Here is a 26,954-nt window from a genome sequence, read left to right as displayed (position 1 = left end):
TTATGTGGCAATTTTGGTACTAGAGCTGTGTTGATCCCTTGAATTTATCTGAAAATATACCTGTTTTTTTCTGATGTCAACAAACTAACTCCAAATTTTGTTGAACCATATTCTTAACTCTTGTGTGAATATCAGTTCCTTGACTTGCAATAAAATCTGAATTAGTCCCACCTGATGAATTGTTAGCCTTGCGGGTCTGATCTGCTTTTTAGGCTGCACAATGATGTCCCTCAGGGAATCAGAAGACAAAATTGAGTCCAGTAAACTTTATGGCACTGCTGGTGAATTTATTCTTAATTTATTCAATCAGCAATTTCACTCTATTGTAGAGCAGCCTGTGATTAAAGTCTTTGTGATCTTCTCCCAGTCATATACATTTTACTACTATCTGAGAGGATTTCTAATATCTATATAATGTTCCATATCTAATTTCTGTATAATGTTCCTTTCCTGTTTTGTGATTAATTGGCTAAGTTATGTTTAAATTTTTCTTACAATTAGTGTATTGCTCCAACTGAAACTTATTCCATGAGTCTACAGGTAAACTCAAACCTTAGCTCTCATTTGTAAAATTTCTTAGACATCAAATCTCAACAGATATCAATACAACATATGGGGTACTTTATTAATACAAAAAGACAAAGTTCTAGTAAGAACTAATGTTATTTTTGACAAAATAAATACCCTTAAAGCTCAGTCAAGTAGGCATAATATAGAAAATATTTTTAACTTGTGATGAAACACGTGCTAATTTCAGAAAGCAAGCTTTGACCACAACCCTTCCAAAAACTCACTTCCGGGTCAAACCAAGACATACGGTAACACGCAACCAGAGTAATTTCTTAAAACACTTAGGGTCTCATTCTTTCAAGTGCTGCATGCCCCAGAACACTGTTTTTTGCATGAGTTTTTAACAAGAGTTACTTAAATCAGCTCTCATTTAAATTACACTGTGTGGTTACTCTTCTGTTTAACAGGGTTAGTGTTTATTTCCAGTACAGCTGTTAAGTGGGTGTGGAGTATGGGAAAAAGGCAAGTCATAAGTGAAGAATAATCTTACTCTCTTTTAAGAGGTGACACTTACAAATGTTGCTTGTGTACACAGTGTGGGGCTGTATTCACGATTGCACCAATGGGACTATGCAAGTAATCTTCTGAAGTCATGACTAAAAAGAAGTTACTTTAACATTAGAGCACTTGTAAATGAGAGAAGAACAATTTTCTAGGTGAGTATTAGTGACAATCAGGGTTGGACACTGACAAACCACACAAAGAATCCAATACATTTAATGTTTCATGCCATTTGTAGTTACCAGCAAATCAGTAGTTTTTTATTTTAAATTTTCTTTATCTTTTGATTGCATGGCACTGCAATATTTTTCAGGAATTAAAATATGTTAGTTTATGTTTCATGTTCCATAGTCCTCTTAAAACTTTTGACAGACATCCAGCTATGGAAAGGCAAGTATTTCCTTCTGCCCATACTTGAATCAGGGAAACAAGGATGCAGAGTCTCCAGACTGAGGGCTGGACACAGAGGCACCTGTAATACACTTCAGCAGTGGAACTTACTGTGGAACACTGCACTTGCCATACAAATGTATTCCACTGTGTTTTCCTCTGATTTGTAGTAGAACAGCCAGAAAAAGCCACAGCAAAAGCAGTAAGAAATCATGAGAAACGGTATCTTCAGTCAAGATGTGAAAGGAGATGGTATACTGATGAAGAAAAAATACAGAAATGTTGTCTTACATCCTGAGGGCTGCAGCAGTAACAGTAAGTCACTGGGGCAGAGATTAAATGAGAAAGAAGACCCAATGCTAACAGAGAAAATGAAAGAAAAATCAGCCTTATGAATGGGTGTTGTCATGTATTAAACCAGTATCCATCCGACTTGATAGAAAAAAATTGCTTAAAAACACCACCAAAGGAAGCTGAAGTCATACGAGAAGGTTGTGGAGGTGTAGTGATGCATGATCCAACAAGGTACACAGTATTTCAGGAATACACTGAAACACTTGCTACTTCTGTTTTTATCTGAAAAGCATTGCAGGACGCTCTCAGCAAGCAGCTACTACTATCTAGCTAAATCCTTTCAACTAGGAACATCATCTTCAAAATATTACCTCCTTTCCCAACAGAGCCAAGTGTGAAAGAGCAGACAGAGCCATGTTATTAAAAATCACAGGAAGTCCTGATTGAATGAATGTTTAAGGAACAGGCAAGTGTGTATTAAAATGTTTTTTTTTTTTTTCCATTCATCCTTTCATTTGGCTTTGTTTCATTTATTCCTACTTCCTGTTTCCTGTAGTCTAATTTGGAAATCTCTGAAGTATCATTAAAATACGATTGTCACAGCTCTGCTTGGGTCCCATATTGTCGTTAGCTCTGCAATTAGGATTAATATTAATTTTAAAAAATGCCTTTGAAGATACTGGCTTATTTGGGTTGTTTGGTATGTTGATGAGAGAAACTTTTTCAGTACAGAACACAGAATGAGTAGGAACCTTATAGGCAAAAATGACAATAGACTGTGACACAAATCAGTCAGCCTCTGACTTTCTCTGCTGTCACAGCTGGGCACAGGTATCCAAACTGTGAGTCTCTAAATTGGATTCCTACATGTCTGCATGCAATAGATTAGCTGTGTATTTAGGAAAAATGGAAAGAATATGTACATCTAACTTACTGTGTTTTTCTTAGCTTGTTTCTGAATGACAGCAGGGATGATGAACAACAAAATCAGGCTGCTCTAATTACTTCCTGTTCACCCATGAGAGCACCAGACACCTCAACTGCAGCAGCTAAGTTTCAGACTGGGAGAGGCTTGGCCAATGGGCAACAGCTTGCAATAAAATGGAAACATTTTCTTCAAAAAATCATTTTTTGTATTGCTTATGTGCAAGTATCTGGAAATCTACTATTAATCTAGGTATTAGAACCTGGATTTTCAAAAAACAAAGAATTACTTTGATTTGTAATTAGCTTTAATATGAATTTTATTACTGAAGGTTTGACACGACTAAAAGATTACCATAACACCCAAATGTAAGAAGTTTTGTTGTTTAATCCCAGGCTTATCCTGGTTTTACCAAAGTAGTGTGCATGATGACTCTATCTCTAATAAGTTTTTCTGAGCTGTATTAGAACTTTTTAAAATATGGCTACTTAAATCTGTACAAGGCAATTTTCCTGGTACATAGAATAGCTTGAATGATTTACAAGTGTAAATGAATGCAAGATTATACAAATATTCAGCATTGTGTCACTGACAGGTAGTGGACTGAATTCTGTCTTTGGCGAATGTGCCTGAGGGTCTGTTTCTTTTAGAGTATAAGGTCTTTAGGGACAGACTGACTATTACTGTCTTTGGGCAGTATCTGTCTATGTTACCATAAATCAAATAGCAGAAAAGGGTTGCCTGACTGCATGCAGCATACATGGACACTTCTCTAAATAAAATGATCAGTCTTTCAATCTAAACTGCCAGCCTGCAAAACAAACACAGAATGTCCAGTTAAATAATACAACAAGATATTATTGGTGAAACTCACTGTCTCCTTACATAAATATGACCATCATCTTAACAACACCACGAGAATATTTTGCTCAGTAATTTTTGCACTGCAGCATAATCATATAACCTGACATCCTATGGAACCATGAAATACCAGTAGTTGTGGCATTATGCAGAATCCTGAGCTTGGATGATGCACAAGACATTCTTACATTATGAATGTCTTCAAGACTGATTCTACGACTCATATGCAGACAGAAGTACAAAAATGCCTGGGTTTCAACAAAAAGCTTCAAGGAGCCAGTCCTTACTTTTATTGCTTTGTATCTGTAAAGCCTTTGATAATAAACACTTTTTTAAACTACACCCTAACTTAAGCCAACTTCTACATTCAGCTTCATAAGACAGCTCCTTTTGTATTTCCTCTTGCATGAGCACACACTACACCAAATTCCAATATACCGTATCAAATTTATGCATTTTGCAAATATATGACTATTTGATAAATGGAGTTGAATGTGAGGGTTTTTTTGGACACTTTAAACAAATGAAGAATGTTCATAGTGTACTTTGTAACTCACATGTTGCATTCAAATTGCCTCTTTCTACAGTGCAGTGTGCGTATGAAGTTCTCTGAGATGTCTGAACTAGAGTCACTGTAAGTACTTATCCAGAATATGCAATTAAAATAATAAATTTCTAGATATCATCAGTATTCTGTCATTGCATAAGGGGAATGGACTAGGTGACCCATGAAGTCTATTCCTACTCTCATATCTATTATGATTATTTTATATTAGTAAAATTACTTGTTAAGGTCACTTTTATGTCATGGTTCCCCTTACACAAATATTTGGTACCTGTGGCCATATATGTGTATTTTTTCCAGTTCTGCTTGGAATGAATTCAGCACAGGCAGAGCACCAAAGGAAAAACGTGATATTTTGTTGTAAATAATTCATAAAACAACGTTATGACCCTTATTCCCCGTGAGGCACCCAGATAATGAGCCACCCAAATGAAGCAGTGAAAACATGCACTTCCCTTGCCATGGGTGTGCCCCTGACAGACTCCTCAGGGTCACAAACCCATCAATCTCTTTTCACACATGAGCTAATCAATTCAAAGAGGGAAGTGCCAATGAGCTATTAGATCAATATGGTGAAGTATGGAGATTGATCTTATCCCAGAGTGACTACATTAACAGACTCGTCAGTGTGACCTCTGCCCTGCGGCGCACATTATACAGGATTGCAAGTCTGAGATCTGAATGAAGACCTCAGGTCATTGCTTTTAATAATCTGCTTTGCTGAAAGAATTAAAAGTAAATCTGTAAAGGGATGACTAATGAAAATATGAAGTGCTTTCTGCTCCTCTCTTCTTGGTATGCTTGCAGAAATCACGCCAGCTTTTCACAGCAGCCGGCAGCATCGGCTGCGTCGCACAGGACCTGCTCAGCCGCGCCGGGCTATCGGCGTTTGGGAGAGCAGTTAGTGCAGCCACTGAGAGAGAGCGTGCTCTCCAGGAACCAAATGCAAAATGATAACAAGTACTAGCTCTGTCAAAATCACTTAAAGTCTTGGCTGAACTGCCAGACTGAGAGCTGGACTGGAGTCCTGGTGGTCTGAATTATTTAGCTGGTGTAAGTGGGATGGCAGGAGCTGCCACTGCTGTGGAAGTTGCTCAGAGTGCTGCCATGCTCTGAGTGTTCCTTCACCAAGCAAAATGTTCCCCATACTTGCATTAACTCAAGTTCCAGCCCTGGGAGTCAGTCTGCTTTCAGTTAGGCCAGAGGCCAGTGACTTTGGGGAGAATTGATCTGATCAGAGGAGCCTGGTTCACAGAATTTATGAGCAATATGTGCATACATTCTATAATGCTCTGCTCTCCCTCAATCAACCTGTGCTGGTAAACATCACCAACTCGGCAGGAAGTCTGTACATGAAGTGACCACATAGAATACTATAAGCAACCATTTTGGCATCTCATTTTAAAGACTCATTCTTCTCATGTATAATTTTAGAGATGCTGAAAAAAAAGTACACTTTTTTGTCTAAGAGTATGATATTAGTATTGTTAATATTTTTAAACTCTGAATAATTTCATTGCAATGAAACATTTATGTATATAACACACTTTTAGTACTGTATTTTTATTACACCAAACATTTTTATTGTTCATTGTATAATTGAATCAATGAATTAGGAAAAGGTTACTAAAAAAGGAATAATGCATTTTTAATGAAACTAAATGATATAACTTCTGTTAGTCACTGAGAATAATGGCAGATCTATCAGGTTTATACAGATAAGAGCTTTGTGAGTTTATCTGAAAGCCCACATAATGGCCCTCATTTAGTGCAGCCTAGAGAAACAGCCCTAGCAATCCTATTCAGGATTTTAATTCATTGTTTATGTATATGATCTCTCTTCCGCCTTGTGATCAGAACACCTGTCTAATGATGCAAATAGGAATCTCTTTAGCAGACACATCTATTTCCACTTGTAAAACATTTACTGAAAACAATGCTCTTTCAAAGTCTAAATGGAAGAACCAAGCAATGCAATACCACTGGGAAATGTTTCTGAACTCAGGGTAACAGAAGGGAAACCAGTGAGAACTCTGCACATTAATAGTGAGAATGTGAACATTTCAATGCTCGCATAGCTCAAACCTTAATTAGCACACCAGCCTAAATTATAAACACTTTTCAGGTAGAAACTACTATGCTTAGAGATATCCCAGTAGAAAATCCTTATATTGGTGTAACACTGATTGAAATGTGAACGCTGTACAAATATCATGTAGAAAACTGAACCGCAGTTGCAAACTTGGTTCTGAATCCTACAGAGAAACTAAATATGTGATCTTTGCAGCCTAGCAATTAATTTTTGATTATTTTAGAATGGATATAAAAATAGATAACAGAAGGTTATATTAGTACAGGATATACTGGAGAGGAGGGACTTTACAATGACACCCTTAGAAATATATTTGCATTTTTTCAATTGTAAGTATGTTACCAAACTTCAAGAGAATGATTTTGGTACTTTTCCTACCTTCCAATAGAAACTGAGTATGCAGAACATGTGTGGTGCACAAGATGCTGCAGTATTGCTCAAGAACTTGTCTGAATTCTGTGAAACCACATAATTCATAGTGGTGAGCCACAGTTACATAAATCTCACCACCAAAATGGGCATACTTTTTCCTACCACTAAATTGTGGTTTTTACATCATGTCTTTTCCAAACAAACTAAAAAGCTGTTCTGTTACAGAAGTGTTTTAGATCTAGAAGGGGTTTAAAATCCTGATATTATATTTGTATCTTTCCACTTATAAAGCAAGGAACCTAGTACACATCCAACAGTACAGGTCTCACAAGGACTTTGATTTGGGACAGCTCTTGTCCTTATCTCACTGATGGGAAGCTGGTGATTAAATATTTTCACTAAAATGAGGGTGATTCTCCTGAACAGGGCCAAGGGCAAGTAAGCTTATAGCATATACAGAACCAAAATACCTTTTCCAGAAATAATAACAACACTGTCTTTTTAAGATTCAGTGCCTCACACTCAACAAGTGCTAGAAGTAAATGCTGCCTCCCAATGGAAACATAAAGTTTGTTTCCTAATAAAACAACCATAGAATTTCTAGTCCAATTGTTTTAACCTACCTCTAGTAAGAAAACAACAATTTTCATTCTGGATTTCACAGTCAAATGTTTTGGTTTATGACTTTCATACCAGTGGGCTTACAATATACTTCTTGAGTACGGCACATGTCTTTTCCCTTTAAAAACAACCACTTGAAAACTGGTCAGAAATACAAGGAAGCAAAACTGGAATAGTGGTAGAGTTCAAACAAGGTCATGAAGTTTATGAGAAATACAATTTATCTTAATATTCTGCAATTTACCATACAGCCTCACAACTCGTAATTGCAATATCACTGTCACACATGTGCTGTCAACAGATGCATCTGTCTGGTTACAGAATCTGTGGCTGCATTAGGGATATCTGCTGGTGGCCTCTATTTACATACATGTTATGTATCTGAGTGCAAATAAGTAATCCACATTATTTTATAGTCAGTAAGGCATGTCACTAAGTTCTCCAATTTCTACTGTTAGCAAGAGCTTATAGGCAGAGAACATTTCTGAACTTTCAATAGAATAGAAAAATAATCTTCTGGGAAAGTTACAATAGATTCAAAATACATGTCTAGAATCTAAATGCTTCCTCAGCCTCGATAGAATAAATAATGCTTTCTAGGTAAGTACTGCAGCTCTTTTGATAACATATATATTAATAAATTAAAAATGTCTGTAGATTGACAAGTGCTTTGTGGGCTTATACTGGAAAGCCAATAGCTAATTATGAAAGCCTGACTTGACTAATCAATTATTCAGATGAACATTAGGTGCCTATTATATGCGTAAACAGGGGAATTATATTTCCCCTAAGTAACTTTCTAAAATAACAAACCCAAAACATGTAAATTTGAAACAGACAGAAATGGCAGTATTATGCCCTTATTGCACATGCAGAACGCCCACTGAATTATTCAGGGAACAGTGAATCGGGAGCCTCGATCTTCTGACTCTGAGCAGCACAGCAATAGCAGCACATGCCATGTAGTGTTTGTTATGCATGTAATATTGATTTAGCTCGTTCTTGCTGGTCATGTTTCAAATTCATTTCATGTTTGGGAGATAGGGAAAAGGAGTAGTATCTCTGGATTGATATTTGCAATATATTTTTATGCCTGTTGAACACAAGATTATCTGATAAATTAGTAACACCGTGTCTTTTGATTGTAGGAAGAACAAGCCTTTGAAAATGAGCACCAGTGAGGTAATGAATTGTGTTTTGAAAAGGTTTATACTTGCTATCTTCCCCACCTCCTGTACATAAAGACCGGGAGAGCGCTCGTATTACAGAACGGATTCACTTACCTTTCTTTAAGGCACAAACCACAACAAAGTAATGCATAATTGTCCTTTGCATTTAAAAAAGACCATGCTCTTAAACAGCATACAGCAACAGGGAAACCAGAAATAGATGTGACCAGACACCTGCTGACAAACAGTGACAAATCCCACTGACACTGCAGTGACCCCCAGTTAGTCAAGATTTAATTAAGGAGTATAATTAAGTCAGTGGAACAGAACACTAATGAGTGGTGTTTTTTTATATGGGTAATTACACATAAGAATACAAAGTAAGCTAGACCCCTACATATATCATTAAAATGAACAATATAGAAGGACAACCGGGGCTTAAATATTTTTGTTTTTTCTCTGCAATAATGCAGGTTGAAACACCCCGTCTTGTCAAGCATATGTAACATGCTAACAAATGTCCCTGGCCTAGCCAAGCATGTGTCTAAGCATGTTGGTAACATGACCTTGGTGGCACAATGCACATCACCACGGCTACGTGTGCATGGGTCTGCCGGGCTCTGTCTGTCACTGTGTTCACCTGTGTTTGGACTGGGCAGGGGGTCACTTGGGCTCCTTTTCTAACAAATGACATTCTGTTGCTATTCTCTTACAAGTAACACAGGCTCTGGATTTAATTTATCACAGGTGTTGATTACGAGGAAGACATACTGTTCCTATGATTATCTGCACAGTGGGCACAATATACCTTTACAATCAAATGACAGAGATTTCTTACAGCACATCCAGATCCAGTTCTCTGGAATTTATTCTGAGAATCTTCAGGCAGTTGAATGAAATAGCTGAAATATCTCTGACTACATGGTTTTTCCTTATATTTGCTTATATTTCCAACATAAAAGTATTGTAAGGTAGATTTACTAGACCAACATTTTAAACTAGGGTGAAAAAATATCATCATGAATAATGATGACAATGGTAGGGGAAAAACAACTTTCCTATGGTCTTGAAGATTTAAAAGAATGCCTGTGTAGTTTGGGGCCAACCCTCTGCTGGGATTACTCTATCTGCTCCCAGCTGGTAGCCTGCAGTTCATGACAGCCTTTTATCCGTTATCAAAGCAACAAGTGGAAAAGCAGATCCTCCTGCCTGCTAACACTCTGTTCTGTTCTCTCTATAGAATTTCTGCTTCTAAATCTTTCCTTTTAACAAGTCCTCAGATTTCCTTCCTACGGCTGCAGGAGACACTAAATATCTCTCAAGTTTCTAGCTCACTTGTCTAACTTAAACTCTGCAGAACACTGAAGGAAGAAAGAATAATTGCACTGCACCAGCACGTTTTCTACAGAAACTGACTAAAATGCAGAATGAGCTTTATCTTGCTTACACTGGAGCGCTGAGAATTTAGCAACTGAGTTCAGTGACAGCAAAAGAAGAACCTGATTACTCAAACAACATGGTACCAATATAATGCTTTTACAATTTATGTAAGTACAAGCTTTACTGTTGCAAACACAAAGCAAACAAACTTACGTCATATATCCTGCATTTACTTTGCTTTTTTAGTAGTATAGGAAAAATAAAAAAAGCTAGAACTAGGAGATATTTAAGTATAATTAATGCAAATTCTTTCAAGCAAATTCTATCTACTGAAACAGAACAGTTATTTGTTATTAAAACAAATATAGATGAATATCTTTTATATAGTAAAAATATATATCCCAGTTTCGTTAAAATCATGCTGTCATGGAGTAATAGGCCTTAGATACACAATCCTCTAAGAGTAACTACAATCAGGTAAAAATTAGGAGACTTTAACAAGGTGTTATGTAGGCTATGTTAAACAAAAATATGTGTTAAGATTTTGGGAGCTCTTGTTAAGCACTTCAGTTTTTAAACAGATTTTCCACAATTTATGACAGCCATGCAATATCAGAAGATGCCATGGGAATGCCATCGTGGCAGTGAACCTGGGCCTCGCTCCCTCTCTGGACCTGGCCTTTGCCACCAGGCTCCTCTGTGCATGCCAAGGTGCCCCTCTGAGCTGGCCACAAGAGATGGGGCAGGGCCACGTCCCACCAGCACCATGCCCTGCCCACAGCACAGTGCTGTCACACTAAGCAGAATCACCTGTGGGGCCTCTGGTGCTTTGCTGAGACGTGCACAGTAGCATCTCATTTTCGTGAGGTGCCTGAGATAAACATTCTGGAGAAGGACACAAAAATTTCAAGATATGAAGTTTCTATCTTAGTTTTTTTCCCATAAGCTGAAGCGCATGCAAAAACCCTAGCAGAACTTCAATACAATAAACCAAGGGAGGGCCCAAAAATTATGCAAATTATTTCCCCATTTTCATTTTTGTGCAGGCGTGTGCCAATATAAAATACGGGGTCAGCGGGAGTGACTTCTGCATGGGCTGCAGACACACGAGTGCATAATGGGTCCCTGACGTCTTCTTCTGCCCCATGTCTGTCCCCACGAGGCTGCCCCTGCCTGGCCGTGTATGAATGAACAGAAGTGCCTTTCATCCCCCACTTGCCTGGCGCTTCAAAAGGAATTACAAAAATAGCAGCCACAAAAATCCAGCTGCCTGCCAAAAGGCCCGCACACGTCCCATTCTCACAGGCATGCAAAAGGTTGGAGAGCTCAGCAGAATTTTTATGTACGGGAGCAGGCCCAAGGAAAACTCACACGCCATAACCAATTGTGGACAGAGGATCATCTATCAGCAGACAAATGCAGGAACTCCAGAATGTCTCTCCTCAAATGAAATAATATATCTTTGAAAGCCAATGCCCGTTTTAGGCCTGAGGCCCATATATCAAGCCTGAGAGGCTTGTGGATACGCTCCAGGGCCATTAACCTTCCACCTGTTTCCCCTTGTCCTTCAGGATGAGACCCTGCCCTTGATTTTACTCCCTTCCCCTGTTCATCTTCCGACAGAGTGTAAATGTAAAGCAGAGGGCCTGCGAAATAATTCAAAGGCAATGGACCAGGGACATGGTTACAAATCTCTGCCAGTGGCACTGTGACTTATGCAGGCAGTTTGTCACACATGAGCCAGGTGACCTCTGTGACATAACAGAGAAAAATATCGCCCGAGATCAAAAGATGAGATTCAGAGCACTCTAAGTAACTCTGGTGTACACAGCCACGCTCTACAGTGGCCAAAGGTTTTCTCTCCTCCCAGTGCTGCTCGTTCCACTCAATAGCGGGCGAGACACACTGCTGCTAATTTCAGTAATCTCTTTTTCTCTCATCTCTTTGGAAATCTTTCCTGTAACCTGAACATCAACATTTGTCTCCTTCTGAAGCCCCTCTTTTTCAAAAATGATAATTAAATTGACAAGGAGAGACAGCAAAGTGTCATTCAGCAGATAAAAATCAACAAAAAAAATTGCATCATGATTTAAAAGGGTGGATTAGTCACTTTTGTAAACAGGTCTATTTTAATCAAGTAATTTTTGAAATTTTAAGTAGTACTAAAACTTTGTATGAGCAATGATATGTCTAGTATTGCAATAAAAAATGTTCAAAGTTCAAACATTTATTGGGATTCATCTCTCATGGTGGTAAAAATGAGAGTAGAGTTAATATTAAAAATGATGTGATAGACGCAGATGGCACACTTCTGTACCTATTAATATTTTACAAAGAGATATACTACAGAATCAGAATAACAGTCACTTGAAATAAACCAAATCAGATTAATTTTTAAAAAAATCTTGAATTCATTTTTCAAGCTGTGTGCTACATAGGAAGTTTCCCAGCTGTTTTGTACATTCAGGACTCTCTGCTGGGTGCAGACAAAAGAGTAAGGCCCAGTGCAGTGTTTCTCTTTCACTCCCCATAACCTAATGGTATGTTTGGTATGGACATTTAATTTTGTCTATTTCATAAATTAAAGAAAACCCACAACTGTCACAGTATCCCTGGCATGATGATGAAATGAGAAATACAACTGTAGCTAAATCAGCCTAAATCCCATTCTAATCCTAAATCACTTTGGCACTTGCCAACATCTACTTGATGAAAAACTCCATTTAACCCATGAATGTATATAAAAATATACAGACATACAGAGAATTTCAGCACATTGATTACAAGTGTGCTAAGTGTTACCTTATCAGCTATTTCATCCTACTTCATCTCATGCCGACTTGGGAAATTTTGCAGTGTTCAAGCTCTTTCTCAAAATCACCTGGTGTTCTACTATGGAAATATATCTAAATTCACTACCTCTAAAAGCATAAAAAAGTTGGACAATGGATAGGTTCTGAGGCTAAATCGTGCAGCAGTTACAAAGAAACACACAGCTGAAAATCATTTCATGTTTCCCGTTGACTAAAACCTGATGTACAGCAGTAAACCACTCTGCTGCAGAATGCTGCAACAGTAAACACAAATGCAAAATTAGTATTACAAAAAGATTACTGTGAAGTGTTGCCACATGCATTTGTAAAAATAAGACAGCTGTTTGATTTTATAGTGCTACAATCTTTTGCTCTTGTACAGGCCATATGATTAAACACACATTTTCTTCTTTTTAATATCTCTAAAGAAAGTCTGTCAGAGACACAACAGTCAGCAATTACAGGTCACTTTTGTCACCAGTTTCACTGAACTCCAAGTCAAATTCCAGATGTCTTAGTTTTTGAAAATACCTAGTTTTACTTCTTGTGTAAAATATAGGTGTTATAACCAAATTTTCTGGTAGTCAGATCTTTAGCTCTTTTACACTTCTACTGAATATATTAATTTTTATTTAGTTTTGGTTTTACTTAGGCTTTCTGCATTTTTTAATATATTTGATGTATCCCTGAAAAAATTAATATTTCATTTCAAAAGCACCTAACCCAATCTATTTCCTTTTACAGTAAGTATGATCTAGTGCATCTGCTTTTGTAATATTCATGAAATCTGGAAATCAAGGCTAGGCATCATATGCTACCATCATATGCTAATAGAGGGTTTTGCTCATTTGAGTGTTTGATCTGTTTTGAATGCCCAAATGGCCTATTAGAATTTCCAAGACCTAAACTACTGTAAATGTTATTATATGTATAAAAATACTATTATATGGATATCATAAATTTTAATTTTTATAGATACACAGATTCACATGAAATAATTTGTCTCATTTACCTCCTGCCATGTGCTTTTTGTGTAAATAGCTGCTGAGCTATTTTATAAAACTGAAGGTTAAATTATGCTGATTCTAAAGGAGAGGAGGTTATAATATAACAGAATATCTTGAGGAAAAAAGCCTTAAAATAATTGGTTTACATAGCACACGCATGCTACAAGCCCAGGTAATTGTATTTTTGAGTGGATACGCCTCTCTGATTCAGGCATTTGAAACAAAATGAAGCAAGGAGTATTTATTTAACATTAACAGTAATATAACAAATAATAATAATTTGGGGCATGAATCATTCCTTACATTCCTTTCCAGCTACAGACAATTTCTGTTGGGAAAAGTGCCATATAGTATCGACAGTGACAACAAATTGTATTGTCCGCTGAACATCTGTTTCCGACTCCCACACTGATATTGCAGGTTGGCTACTTCTGATTTAGTCTTCACAGGCTGCCCAACCACAGAGGAACTGGAAATTACTGGTACATTCAACTTTTATTATTGGAACACAGGAAAACTTTATCATCATGCTGGGAAGGTCTGTGTCTTTTGAAATATTGGAAGGAGGATTATGTGAGCACAAAAAGTCACGTGCAGTTCTTAGGAAGAAGGAGAAAAGCGGCTCCTGTTCATTGTGTCTGTCCATACACGTGGGTGTGAATGTCTGAGATTAAAATCTCAAAATGGAATTTTGAGATTTTAATCTCAGACATTCAGTATTTCTGTTTTCAAAATGTGATGTTTGATGGCGAGGGTTTGGTGGGGGGTGTTTATTAATAAAACCAGCAGCATTGCAAAAAAGGACTGGATTCTCCAAGTCTTGCTCAATAGGTAGCTTAGTGTCCCTATACAAAATACCTCTGGAGTTCAAAGCAGCTTCTATAGGGCAGAGCAGACTGAGGTTTGTTTTGAATTGCAGGCTCTAGCCCCAGAGAATTGAGCTGTTCTAACTCGTATTTACTGCACCAATTTACTACCATAGCAATTGAACAGTAAGGCTCTGTTAACTAGCTGAAATTACACCTGTTAAAAAAATCAAAGCCAATACTAACCAATTTTTTTCAAAACTAAAGGGAGCTTGTTAGAATGATCAATGTCATTTTTCTCATAGTTACACCACCATTGTTAGAAAAAGGTTAAGTTCCACTTTGGCTGGGAAAAAGAAGAAAAGAAGATACGTTCTTGATAGGCACCATATACCAGTTTGATAAAGCTCCAACTCCTGATCTGTAAACTCTTTTACAGAGAAAGGAGAGCAAGAAATTCCACTGAACTCCTGTTAACACTAATTAGAGTTGCCAGCATGCAGCAGAATCAAAGGAAAAACATGTGGAGCTCCCACTGAAGTCAAGAGGAGAAGGGTATGACTTAAAGGAGAGGCATGCAAATTAAAAATGAATGTGGTTCAACTTTACCAAATGAGCTACTCATGTAAATACACACTTTGAGGTCTAACCCTTCCTACTGGGAACACTCCCCCTGCAAGTTCATTCCTAGTCAGGAGACAGCATTGTCCTTGACCACACTTGCCAAATAAGAACCTATCTTGTAAATTATGGGTCCAAGCCATGGACAAAGTAAAGCAATTTTCTTTCTACCTAAAGTTGTTGCTGTTGTTAATATTCTTGTTGTTTATTCACTGTTCTATAAGCAAGAACCATTATTTTCTAAGTCCTGCCATCAGAAAGGCAGTGCTACTTCCTTACAGCAATTTTGGATTTCTCAAAGACTTGAAATTCTAGGTAAAATCTTAGCAATATGGCAAATATTCCAAATAGTGTTAGGACAACCCACATCTTGGCCTCAGATGCTGAAAATTGCCTGTTCTTGTTTTTCATGAGTATGATATGTACTAACCCAAGCAGTACATTTTTGTAGAATTGGAGAGTTTGTTTGTGAGAAGCTGGCTTTCTATGTCCTGCTCTTCTCTCCATGTGTAGATAAAAGGTATATCAATGACTGTGAGGTTGTCAAAAAAGAAACTGAAACTATTATATGCTATAGTGGCCTGGGTATGAGCTTCCACTTGCACAGCAGATTATTTGCACCATTTAATTTAGTCTCATGTCTCCTAGCAGCCAGTCTAATACATCCCTGCCATCTCCCACACTTCTAAGGACAGGGTTGTTTTTGCCTTAAAACCACTGCACAGAAAAACAGGAGCAGAAACAGAAACTCTGGGCAATTGGCACCTGTTATTCTTTCACATTTTATCTGTTACATGAAGGAAAGTTAATGCTTAGAATTAAATAACTTTGTAGGTTTATTGTGATTTTTACTGAGCTCTAGAAATATCAGTATGATGAATGCTGGCCTTTATGATCCACATACCATGACACTTTTTCTCAAATATTTCTCTTTTCCAGAAACGGTGCACAAAGATTTTGAGGGCTTGTCACTGAAACCACTGACTGACTGAAGCAAAAGATCAGTGGAGCCCAAAGCCACACATAATTGCAGTTACTGCTGCCTATGTAGTGGCCATGGCTCTAGCACAATTTCCAAGAAAGAGAAAGGAAAAGAAGATAAAGTAGATAACAAACAAGGAATTTAGAAATAATGTGGCAAATGAAACTTAAATACTTGACAGAGGCAGCTTTACAGAAGAAAACAGAAAACTGGCAAATGCTGTGAGTGAAAATGGGAATACAGTGTTCAAGATCTTAACTTGCACTTCTTACTTGGACAAAATTCTCATTGGTTGCAGTAAAGCTTTTTCTGATATGCAGTAAAGACTGGGTCCATAAGCACAGCCTGACTTACACTGAAAAATTCTATCTACAAGGCTGATTTGTTCAGCTCTCTGTTTAGGAGAGCAAGCAGTTATAGGTACATATTTATTGCCTTGCACAGCGAATTCTGGCCATAGGATGAGGAAGGTTCCCATCACTGTTAGTCCTTTCTGCCCATACCTTGAAGAGGGATGAAGCAGATGAGCTTGTGACCAGACAGCCCTATCTGCCTCCCCTGAAGTGCTGGATCATCCCTCAGGCTAATTAGTTGCCTAAGAGATGCAGAAAGCTGCTTCTTGAGTGGTGAGGGATTATGACTCAGCACCACCAGTGTGCTCATTACTCAGGACAGGCTGGGAGATTGCAGTAAGCATTCCCCAATAAATACCAAAAGGTATCCAGATGAAACAAAGAGACGGTGTTGACTGTAATACCAGAATAAAGATACAATTCTTCCTCACATTCAGTGTCACTTAGTCAGGGTGATGTTTCCTGTACTCAGCAAACACGCCAGTAAAAGAATTTCCTTGGCATACAGACAACATGGAAATGTCCTTTTAAAATCAGTTAATACCAATAGAACTCATGAGCTAGCTGGAACCATTTCCTATGCTATGGAAAGAACACTCAAATAAGGTTAACCAAGACATTTCACCCTCCCAGCCTCCCTCCTCCCCATCTATTTCTGGATGTCTTCTTTTGTTCACCCTTTGCTAATTATAGTGGCCTTGCTTAGGTGATATTTATAGTCTTAAAAGAGTTGCCTGACTTTTAGAACACTTTATTCATGTATATTTCCTGTGTTTATTGTTGCCTCAACTAATTTTTTAAAATTAATTTTACTTGATCCAAGATTTTATTTAGCAACAAAAATCAAAGTAACTTTTCTTTCAACAAATGCAAGAGCTGTATTTAGATGTAAAAAGCATTTTTCTATTTCTGAATTTCCGAACACAGATTTTAGTTTCTTTCCCTCTCCAAGTGATGAGTATGACAGAAAACTCAGAATCAGACAGAATCAGACAAAATTTAATTTCTTTTTTCACTGCAGTATGGTTGCTTGATATTTTATTTTACTGATTTTTCTTTTTTTTTTTTTTTTTTTTTTGTCAGTAATGGTTGCTTTAATGAGTGGGGTGTTTCTAAGACAGAGTGTTAATTTTTTTTTTTTCCAGACTACCCTGATGTTTTCCTAACCACCTATAACTGAAATTCCACAGGTTACAGAAGTGGAAAAAAGACACTGAGAATATCTACAGAAAATTACATCTTCACTTTCCCATCTACACCGTATTTCATCACTTTCTTATTTTTTCTTCATTCCTTCTTAAATCGGCCCTTTTGTTTCTTCTGCGCTTGCACTGAAGATGTGCCCATAGTGATGCCAGTAGCAACAACTTTCAGTCCCTATTTCAAAACAGCAAATAAGGAACACTTGAGGGGAAAATCTGATGCGTGCCTTTCAACTTTCTTGACAGCAGTTGGATTTGGGGAAACGTTACAGCAAAACCGTCTGGTGGTTCACCTTTCAGCAGAAAGGCTTTCCCGTCGCTGCATGCGGCCGCGCACTCAGGCGCGGACAGCCGAGCTGAGGGAGAGCACCTGGCGCCCGCGGCTCCCCCCGGTCCCGTCCCCGCGGCACACCTGGCCGGGCTGGCCGAGGGCCGCAGCCGCTCCAGGGGGGACGCAGGGAAGTGAGCGGCCCCTTCCCTGGGAGGGCCGCTGGAGCCCCTCAGCCCCGCCAGGCTGAGCCCGGGGCTGGGCACGGACCTGTCACACGCCCGGCGCTGCAGCGGCGCTGGAGCGCGGGGCTGCGGGCGGCACCTCGGGCTGCCAGCCCCGACCCCTTCACTCGGTCCAGAGGCAGCCTCAGAGGAGCAGAGCCGTGGCTCGAGTTAGCCGCTTTTTTCCGCTTTTCTCCCATGTTGTTTGCCGATGCCTGCGCTGGGCACAGCCCTGCCCTCACCTGCCAGCCCCAACACCCCTCATGGCCCACCTGGGCCCCACCCACGGCGCCGTTCACGCTCCATCCAAGGCCCTGGGCTCCCTCACTGCTGGTACGTGTCCTTGTCTCGTCCCTTCCAATCCTGCCATGTCCTTGGTGCTCCCAAGGCTCTCTGTGAGGGAGGTGGGGTGGGATAGTCCTGTGGGGGATGGCAGCCTCTGCCCCTCAGTGAGGCTGAGGTGATGGTGCTGCCGGCACTTTCGGTGGCGCATGGAGAGCAAACATTTCAAACCTATTTTGTAATGGGCTAAGATGATGTGTTATGATTTAGCCATTAGTTCTGAATAAAACTGTGCTGGAATGGAAAATACTTAAGTCCTTTAGTATGTTCCTGTGCTTATACAGCTGAATAAGGTGTCCAGCCTGTTCTGAGTGATCCTATGATTTTGCAGCACAGTTTACAAGCTCTCAGCTTTACACCTTCTCTCCAGTAACGAGTCTGATGGCTGAGTGCTGTGGAAAACATATTTGTGGTGCTACTGGAGGCAGCACCAATAACATTCATGGTGAGCAGCTGCACAGTTTCTCGCTCTCCTAGGTATGTTTTGTTCAGATGTTGTACTTGAGACAAGGCTTTTATATGGCTATGTGGAAGAGCATCCCTTTATATGATGCAGCTTCAGCAAGGCTTGATAGGAAGTCTGGAAGTGACTTCAGTATGGCTGGGATTTCATCCTTACTGCAGAGGATCCTAAAGGCTACAGGCTGACAGAAGAACATCCTTAAATCTGACCAGCTTTGATAAATTTATAGAGGCAAACTTCCACAGTAATTGGGAGCCATCTCACAGATCAGAAATATGTGCTGGTTCTGAATGATACAGATACCATACAAAAACTCTGGCTTGGAATGGAGCAAGTTCTCTTCCTGCTCTAAGATCTACAGCCTGGTTATGTAAAATATCCTAATTTGCAGATGAAAAACCATCTCTTTTGGGATTTCTTTTCTGGACAAAAACTTGCAAAATATTTGCAAGTGAAGCTCTGTCATTCTGACAATAAAAATGTGACCTTACTAAGTGAAATCAGGCAATATATCTGATTTTTCCGAGATTGGAATTGTTTAATTTTCAAAGTGTAAAGCTCTTCATCATTTGGCAAAATGATCAGGCCTTCACAGCAGAAAGTAACAGCTAAAAATTGTCTGAAAATGCAACAGACTGTCAACATGGCTGAGCATTCCCTGTTCAGTTTCTTAGCACAGGAGTTATTGTTGGAGTTAACTTTAGCATCCCTTTGGACTACTCAGCATGCAAGATCTAAAGAGCACTGGTTTTTCATCTTGCCCTACAGCAATGTGATATACATTTGCTAACACACCCAAGTAATCTTTCTATGTCCCTGCTGGCAATTGTCAAACTTAAATTGGAAGCTTACATTTTGAAGGAAAACAATTAAACTGTAATATTAAACTTCTGTTTTGTGTAACCAATACCTCAAACTCAGATTAACTCAGTGTCTGCTTCAGGATTTGCTTCAGGAGTGGCTGTAGCTACGTAATTTGTTGTGTCCATATGTCAGGCTATTACATCTCTACTTAGGGGCTGGCAGCTTTTGAATGGTTACTTGCTGAAATTTTCTCTGTAAGTAACAAAACTTTGTTACTGCATCACGGCTGTTCATGGTAACTTTGCTGGGGGCAGGTGCACTCCAGTGCAGAAGTGGCAGTGTTTCCAAAAACACCTACATGGAACATGGTTTTTAGTCACAGCATGATGCTTAACTGGGTATTAGATAGAAAATTACTGAACCCAGAGAGACTAAACTCCTGCTATCAGGGGTGATAACATCCTACACCAGAGTGAAATAAAGTACCAGCTCTGACATGGAAGGGCGTAAGAGAATGTAATCTTTCTCTTTATGCCTAAAATGTGTGCCAGCACCGAACAAACTGTTTAGAAAGGCTGCAAAATCACATGGCCTCATGCTGAAATACAGTGTTTAATTTGCCTTTTTCCAGAGAAGAGATAGATCATCATGAAGTTTATTCTAACAATGTGTTCCTCTACATTTTTAAGTGTTTGAGGAATGTTTTTCTTAGATACAGATATACTGAAGCCAGACTAAAAATCAGCAGTTACAAATGACAACATATTAACTAATCTGATTACTGGTATCAAGTGTATTCCTGCACCTCAGTTTCTGGCAACTTCCGTGACTGAAAGAGCACTGCAGAAATTTTATTTCATCAGCTATGTGAGTTGCATTTCCTGTCCTGATAAACACACACTACAAAGTCCAAAAGCACTTCAAGTTATCAAATTGCACTTGATTACTCAAGTCTTAATAATATATCAACCTTTCATCATCCTGAAAATGTTTACGGTATTTCAGTGCTGATCTTTTTCTCAAAAAACAAAACCCCGGCAGAACCCAAAACTTTTTTTTGCTATTCTGTGGTAATTCCGTTTAATGATTGGATTTCTGTTGTATAATTCCTTGCTTTCTATGCATTCCTTGATACTCAACTGTATATGTACTGAAATTTGAAATTAAAGCTGCTATATAAGTATTACATTATTACATCTATCTAAATTGATTTCACAGAAGAAATTAAGAGCCTCCAGGAGTTCTGTTAATCCTGTTCACATTAAATTTGCACTTACAAAAATAAGTTGAAACTCTGACAATATAGCTTCACTTCTGGGGAATATGTAACACAAAGCTAGGCTTTTGTTAGTTTATGAGCTGCCACAATATCTGTGATGCCATGTACAGTGCAAGTTCTATACCCAGGGTTCTTTGGAGATATGTGGATAAACCACTGTTTGTTTAAGGCTACAGCTAATGTCAGCATGAGCAAATTTACACTTACAGCAAGAAATCTGGCTTGGGACTGATACAGTCCGACATCAGTGAATGGTCTAAATTTGCAAACTCAGTGAATAATTGTAGGATGAGCTTCTTTACCATGGAGTGCACTGGTTCTTCCTGCAATCATTCACTACAAGGCTTGTGCTCACATGATACTTTGACCTATGACATCCTCACTAAAATAGCCAAATAAGGAAAGGTAGGGTTTTTTGTGAGTCACCATTCTTTTAGTGCCTTTTGTAACTATTAACATTCAGTTGATTTTTTTGATCTTCAGCCAGAAGAAAGTATCCTGAGGACTGTTTTTCAATGCAGGTCCTGTGTTTCTCCTGCTCCAGGCAGAGACTGCTTTCTTTTATGGGTTCAGTAATAGTTAGCTCTGGAAGCAGTCTTTGAATTTTCCCTGATGTGGGCTGATGAGGAAAGACCAGTCCAGAGAAGCTCTCTGCATCATTCCTTGGGGCCAGGCAGCCTTTGGACTCTAGAAACTCTTGCAATATTTTCTTTTTAGCTTTGTACAAAGACCTTTCACCTGACTAAGACAGCTGGCGACAAATCTAGCATCCCCAGGGCATTCCTGAGTTTTCTTAGCTGAGGATAAGATGGATATATCTTACTTTTATATTTACTGAGCTTTCAACAGCTCCAGAATAGCAAACAAAGGGCTTCATTACTATTACTATTACTATTACTATTACTATTACTATTACTATTACTATTACTATTACTATTACTATTACTATTATCCCAAGTTTCTTAGGATGTAACCTCTATTATTTAATCTGTGTATAAAGAACCAAACAGAAATATATCTCATTATGAATAAAAAAGTAGTATGTAACATCAGCCCCCAGAATTTATGGCTTAATTATTCCTTACAAAGTATTCTGACTTCACAAGACATGTAGGGATGTTTGAGATTTTAGCAGGTGTTAAATTCAAATTTACTGGATTGCAATTGGCTACTTTGGATCTTACTCTGACATTATTATTAATCCTGACTAGTTGGCTTCTTTAATTTTTCCCTTAGTTTCTGATATCCCATGTGAAGATGAGAGTATCTGCTCCTCAGCAAGTGTGAAAATTACCCTTAAATTACATACTCAAATCCATACACAGTTGATATTCAAATGCAGTGCATGCTGTGGGTAGTTCTATGCAGTCCATATTTTTCCCTTTTACATCCTGAAATTGCAACATATTCCAAAAGAGGCAACGAAAATTTGTAGATCAGCAAGTGAGAACATTGTGATAAGCTTAAACTGGTGAAAGCTTCAGAAAATAAAGTTTTAAAACAGATTTTTTTTTTTTCATTTGAGATTTCTTTGAAAAAAACCAAATCTGCAGTCAAAAGAAAAGAAATAAGGGAAACTTAAGCTGTAGCTCAGTGGTGGGTCTTCGTTATTATCTCTAGGGGGAATGTGGCCTAAACCACAAATGGACTTGGGACAGCATTTTTTATCCTATCCTCCCCCGGAATTCTGCTAACCACAAGGCACTACATTTAGCAGAAAGGAAACTGATTGCTCCTTTATATTAATTGATGAGATGAGGGTGTAAGACAAAATTTATAATGGAAAGATGCAGTAAATAATTGTAGACATGCTCCTAGTAACTAACAGCCAGTTGCGTGAGGCATTGCTCATCATGACAAAGCCAAGATGAATTGCATACAATCCACATTTAAATTTTGTACACTTTAATTATTTGAGTAATTTAAATTTTTAGTCCCAGAAATCGGCTAATGCACCTGTGTTATCTGAAAGACATCTCAATATTCAGTTGTTTAGACAGGTAGGAATAAGAGTAAAATATCTTTTTGAGCAAATACATACTTCACAGCTGTGAATAGATAGGGAACCAAGTTAGCTGTTCTGAAAATCTAATTGCATCTTTATCAAAATTGCCTCCCCTTCTGCATTTAAAATATGTCATAGTCTTAGGTGGCTTTTTTATTCTTTACCCTCTCCCACAGGTATTCATGTCCTGTGGAGCAATCTGAAATAGCTGCTTTTGCTACCTTGATCAGAAGAACCTGAAATCGTGGATGGATAGAAGAGAACTGCATTCAAGAAAGGTTTGGAAATATTTTGTTTAATATTGTTCTTTTCCTCTCGACTGAAAAGAGAGATATTGTTACCTGGTGCTGTTAAAAAAGTAGGGTCTGATCTAAACATCCTTTTGAAATTGAAAAGCTTAGCATTGTTTATAGTTTGGTCCCTAAATTTTGGATGTGGATGGATTTCTTAACGAGTTGTTATTGTTCTGGAATGCTGATCTTGTCCAGCTAAAAAAAATAATCTGGATATGGCAGAAGGTATGAAATTATCTAACCTCGAAGCTTCCAAGATACAAAGGGTACAAACACTAAGGTGAAAGCAATGCCTTCTACAGACAGAGTAATTAGCAATGTAACAGGGAAACTCAGATGCGAGTTGCGTTCACCATCTTGAGGGTTTTATTGAGACTGAAGGTTATTCTTTCCAGAGCTGATTTTTGTATCAAGACAGTGGTTAAAAACTGTAGTTCATACCTATTGTCTGATCTCAAATTTCTGGCTGAAAATTTCAGACTTGAAATTTCAGACCTGCTCATAACAAAGCTGCTTTAACAATAAGTCTGAAAAATGTAAATGGGTGAATTTCTGTCCACAAGAAAGCTGTGCATGAGGATTTCCTGGGAGCTCCAGCAAAAATAAGAGCATTTTAGCAGCCTTGACTAAAGGAATCCCCCATGTATCAGTGGTGATGAGAACCAAAAGGAGTCCTTGAGGTATCTATTTCCTCATTGCTTTCTGTTCCGTGTATATCCTGCTTAGGTTTCAGCCTGCATGGTTAATTAGACACATGGGAATGCATAAAATAATATCCCATTGAGAAACTGAATATTCCAAATATGAACTTATATAAAGTGTGAATAGAGGTGGACAGAAATGGCATTCCCCCATATGTTAAATAAGGCAATGAAATAATTACATAAATGAATGTGGAATGGTGGAACAGGTGTGCTTACAACCCTGAGAACAAGCCAGACAGTGAGTGATGCTGACAGGGAAGGAGTAGGCTTATGTGAGGCCCTATGGATGTTAACAATAGTTGTGATAAATACTGAAGTACAGAAAAGCTGAACTGAATATTGAATATCTTTGCTATAGCTAATTACAGGCTCAGGTGGAAGTCAGCAGCAAGTTTCCCATTCTAATAGTCTGCCTACTTCAAGCCAAATAAATAAAGAATGAGATGCTTGGGGGGGAGAAAACAAAACCCATGCTTTCCTGCTTGAAGTACAAGATTGTAAGAAATAGTATTTTTTTCTTGACTGAATGATAATATAATGTAAAATTATTACCTACCTTAAGTTCTCTAAAGAAGATGCTACTCCTCGCCCACTCAACAATGGAGAAGAGGGTTTGGTCAGCCATTTTACACATAAGCCCGAAAGTGTTGAGCTTCTCATGTTTGCTTCTGTTGGCTTGCTCTTGCTGCAGATATGCCATGATTTTAGCTTGGACTTGTGGCTCATCAGGCTCACATTTCAGGAGTTCCAATATCAGATGTGGGATACTTGCTGGTGAGCTTGTTTGATAACTATCCATGTATGAGTAGCCCATTATTGACTCTGGTGAGCTAGTGTAAGGGTCAGGGTACTCGGACTTGATAGCACGGCTTGGAAAATGGCCATAGGTTTGGTAGCCTTGCAAACTGCCATGGGGTGGCATTGTCATGCTGATCGGAGAGGTCACAAAGGGACTCCTGTCATAGTCTGTAGGAGGCAAGGCAGTGTGGTTCAGAGGTAGGCCTTTAGAAGCTGAATGGATGTTCTGGATTGCAGAGGATATTGTCAGGTCGGTTGGCATTGCTTGGATCACCTGAGTCATGGCTTCCAGTTTCAGTCCATTTGCTCGGATAAGAGCTTTCTTCTGCTGCTTCAATGCCCTGTCTCTCTTGTACATTGGTCCAAACTTGTTTCGACCACCACGCATTCGGTCAGCTCGCACAGCTGCCAGGGGAAAGGAGGAAGTAAATCATTACTAACACTTGGAGTCGACATTTGTAATCAAACATATATTAGGAAGGAGCAGAAATGTAAAAATTTGACTATTTTTTTTTTTATTTTTCCAAATTCAGTTTTGCACTTTTATTCCTAAGGAAAAGGATTTCTTTTGACTTAACAAATGTCAGTTTTTTCTAGTGATTTAAATGTCACATGCATTTATTACTAACAAAGGATTCCTCTGTACATTGATTAGGACACAGGGACAAACACAATGGATGGCTACAGGAATTTCACACCTGCTATGGGATCATGTGGAAATCTCAATGTACATTTGGGTTTCTATCAAGCTACTATGTCATTAAGAAACAAGGGCTGAAGTCCAGAATTTGTCTGAGACGTATCCAGCAGACCACATTGTCTCATTATAATCATTCCATTACTGCCTTCCACCGCAGCAAAACATCTGAAATGTAAATTGTGAAATGTTCAGTAGTCACAAAGAGGAATACATTTCTCTTGGCAAAAAGGAAACATTTCCTTTTGATGGTTCTGTCCAAGTTGGTGTAAAACTTTGAGATTTCTAGTTAGCTGAGCTCTATGAAAATGTTTAGCTGCAGTTGGAATGTGCAGAGAGAAAGCTGTCAGCTTGCTGCCTTCTACGTGGAAGACAGAAGTGAAACAGAAACTATTGACACTGTTCTGGCTTATAATATCTCTGGAATTAGAAATAATTAAAACAAATCCTACTCAACAGCTGCCTTGGGAGTCATACTGGTGGTCTCTGTCACGGCAGCGTCTGTCACCATGGGATATATGTGATGGACTAGTGAGGAGCTTTCACCAAGCCCACCTTGCCCAACGGCAATTAGATTGAAAGAGGAACCTTTGACAGCCTGGTGACATGTTGAGACTGCTGAGATTGCTGGAGGTTAAGTTCTTGAGCTTTTTATCTTAGGGATTAGTAGGACATTAAAAATTTATTATGAATGCTAGATACGCATAATACTGTACCTTATCACGTAAGGACTTTAACGTTTAATGATTTTTTTGGTCCATGGTAATTTATGAACTCGACTTTTAAGGCTATATATATCACTATCAAGGAAATACACATATAAATGTCACAAGTATTTACAATTAAGAGAACACATGTTATTCTAATTTTCTAAACAGCGGAAAAGAAGTTGTATGGATGTGTAGATAAGAAAGCTAAAGTACATTTTCTGTAGTATCTTTAAAACTACAGATGTTTTGCTTGAATTTGTGGGAAAAATGAGCTGCCAATGTTACTGCTGAATGCTGACTTTTAACAAAATACATTAAATTATCACTAGTAAATGTAATTAATTTAAAATCTGTATACACAGTATCCTCACTGGTACTCTGCAATTAAAAACTGCGAGCCAAATTGTTAGCAAGTGTTTTTGTATACATCCCACTTAAATTTAAGGTGAATTTTTTGCAATGACAAAAGACAAAGTTTAGTCTTGTATCATTGTCAGCAAGTGAGAGGAGTTAAAAGTAGGAGTAGACAAATGTGTTTTATCCTTCTTCTTAATGTCAACAATGACAAAAGGATTCTACATGTGCTGTAATTGTACTATTTGAATTTGGAAGCACATGCAATGATTCAGGATGTTTAGTGCAGTGTATCAGTGCTAGCTCAGTCTTGTGGGCAAATACAACACTATTGAATCAATCAAACTGCAGGAGGCTGATTTTTCTGTTTATCTTCAGTTATATCAACAGCTTCCCTTTGCCAGAGCCTGGTGACTGCCTCTTGTCCTTTCTGGTTCCCTTCATGTCTTACAGTTTTCCTCCTTGGCCTGATTTTTTTCTGGTTAAGTG

At 38.5% G+C, this 26,954-nt stretch overlaps 2 protein-coding genes across 3 annotated transcripts in view; one reads left to right on the top strand and one right to left on the bottom strand.

The window, feature by feature from the left end:
* Window positions 1-26,954, top strand: part of ZNF281 (zinc finger protein 281) — a 320,112-nt gene that overhangs the window by 121,230 nt on the left and 171,928 nt on the right. For both annotated transcript variants that reach the window (XM_064427963.1, XM_064427962.1), the window contains 10 exons: window positions 1,106-1,776; window positions 2,142-2,221; window positions 4,129-4,175; window positions 8,340-8,373; window positions 9,718-9,907; window positions 10,787-11,660; window positions 13,876-14,042; window positions 14,806-14,921; window positions 15,927-16,190; window positions 23,086-23,187. The gene's annotated coding sequence lies outside the window, so the exon portion shown is untranslated. The remainder of the gene's footprint in view (window positions 1-1,105; window positions 1,777-2,141; window positions 2,222-4,128; window positions 4,176-8,339; window positions 8,374-9,717; window positions 9,908-10,786; window positions 11,661-13,875; window positions 14,043-14,805; window positions 14,922-15,926; window positions 16,191-23,085; window positions 23,188-26,954) is intronic.
* NR5A2 (nuclear receptor subfamily 5 group A member 2) overlaps window positions 1-26,954 on the bottom strand; it is a 77,278-nt gene that overhangs the window by 45,251 nt on the left and 5,073 nt on the right. Inside the window, exon 4 of the mRNA XM_064427964.1 lies at window positions 24,463-25,109. Coding sequence (XP_064284034.1) covers window positions 24,463-25,109 — 647 coding nt within the window. The remainder of the gene's footprint in view (window positions 1-24,462; window positions 25,110-26,954) is intronic.

Source organism: Passer domesticus, chromosome 7 (assembly GCF_036417665.1).
Source record: "Passer domesticus isolate bPasDom1 chromosome 7, bPasDom1.hap1, whole genome shotgun sequence".
In the NCBI taxonomy this organism is placed as follows: Eukaryota; Metazoa; Chordata; class Aves; order Passeriformes; family Passeridae; genus Passer; species Passer domesticus.
The sequence above is the reverse complement of the archived record's forward strand: the minus strand, read 5'-3'. Positions and strand labels throughout refer to the sequence as shown.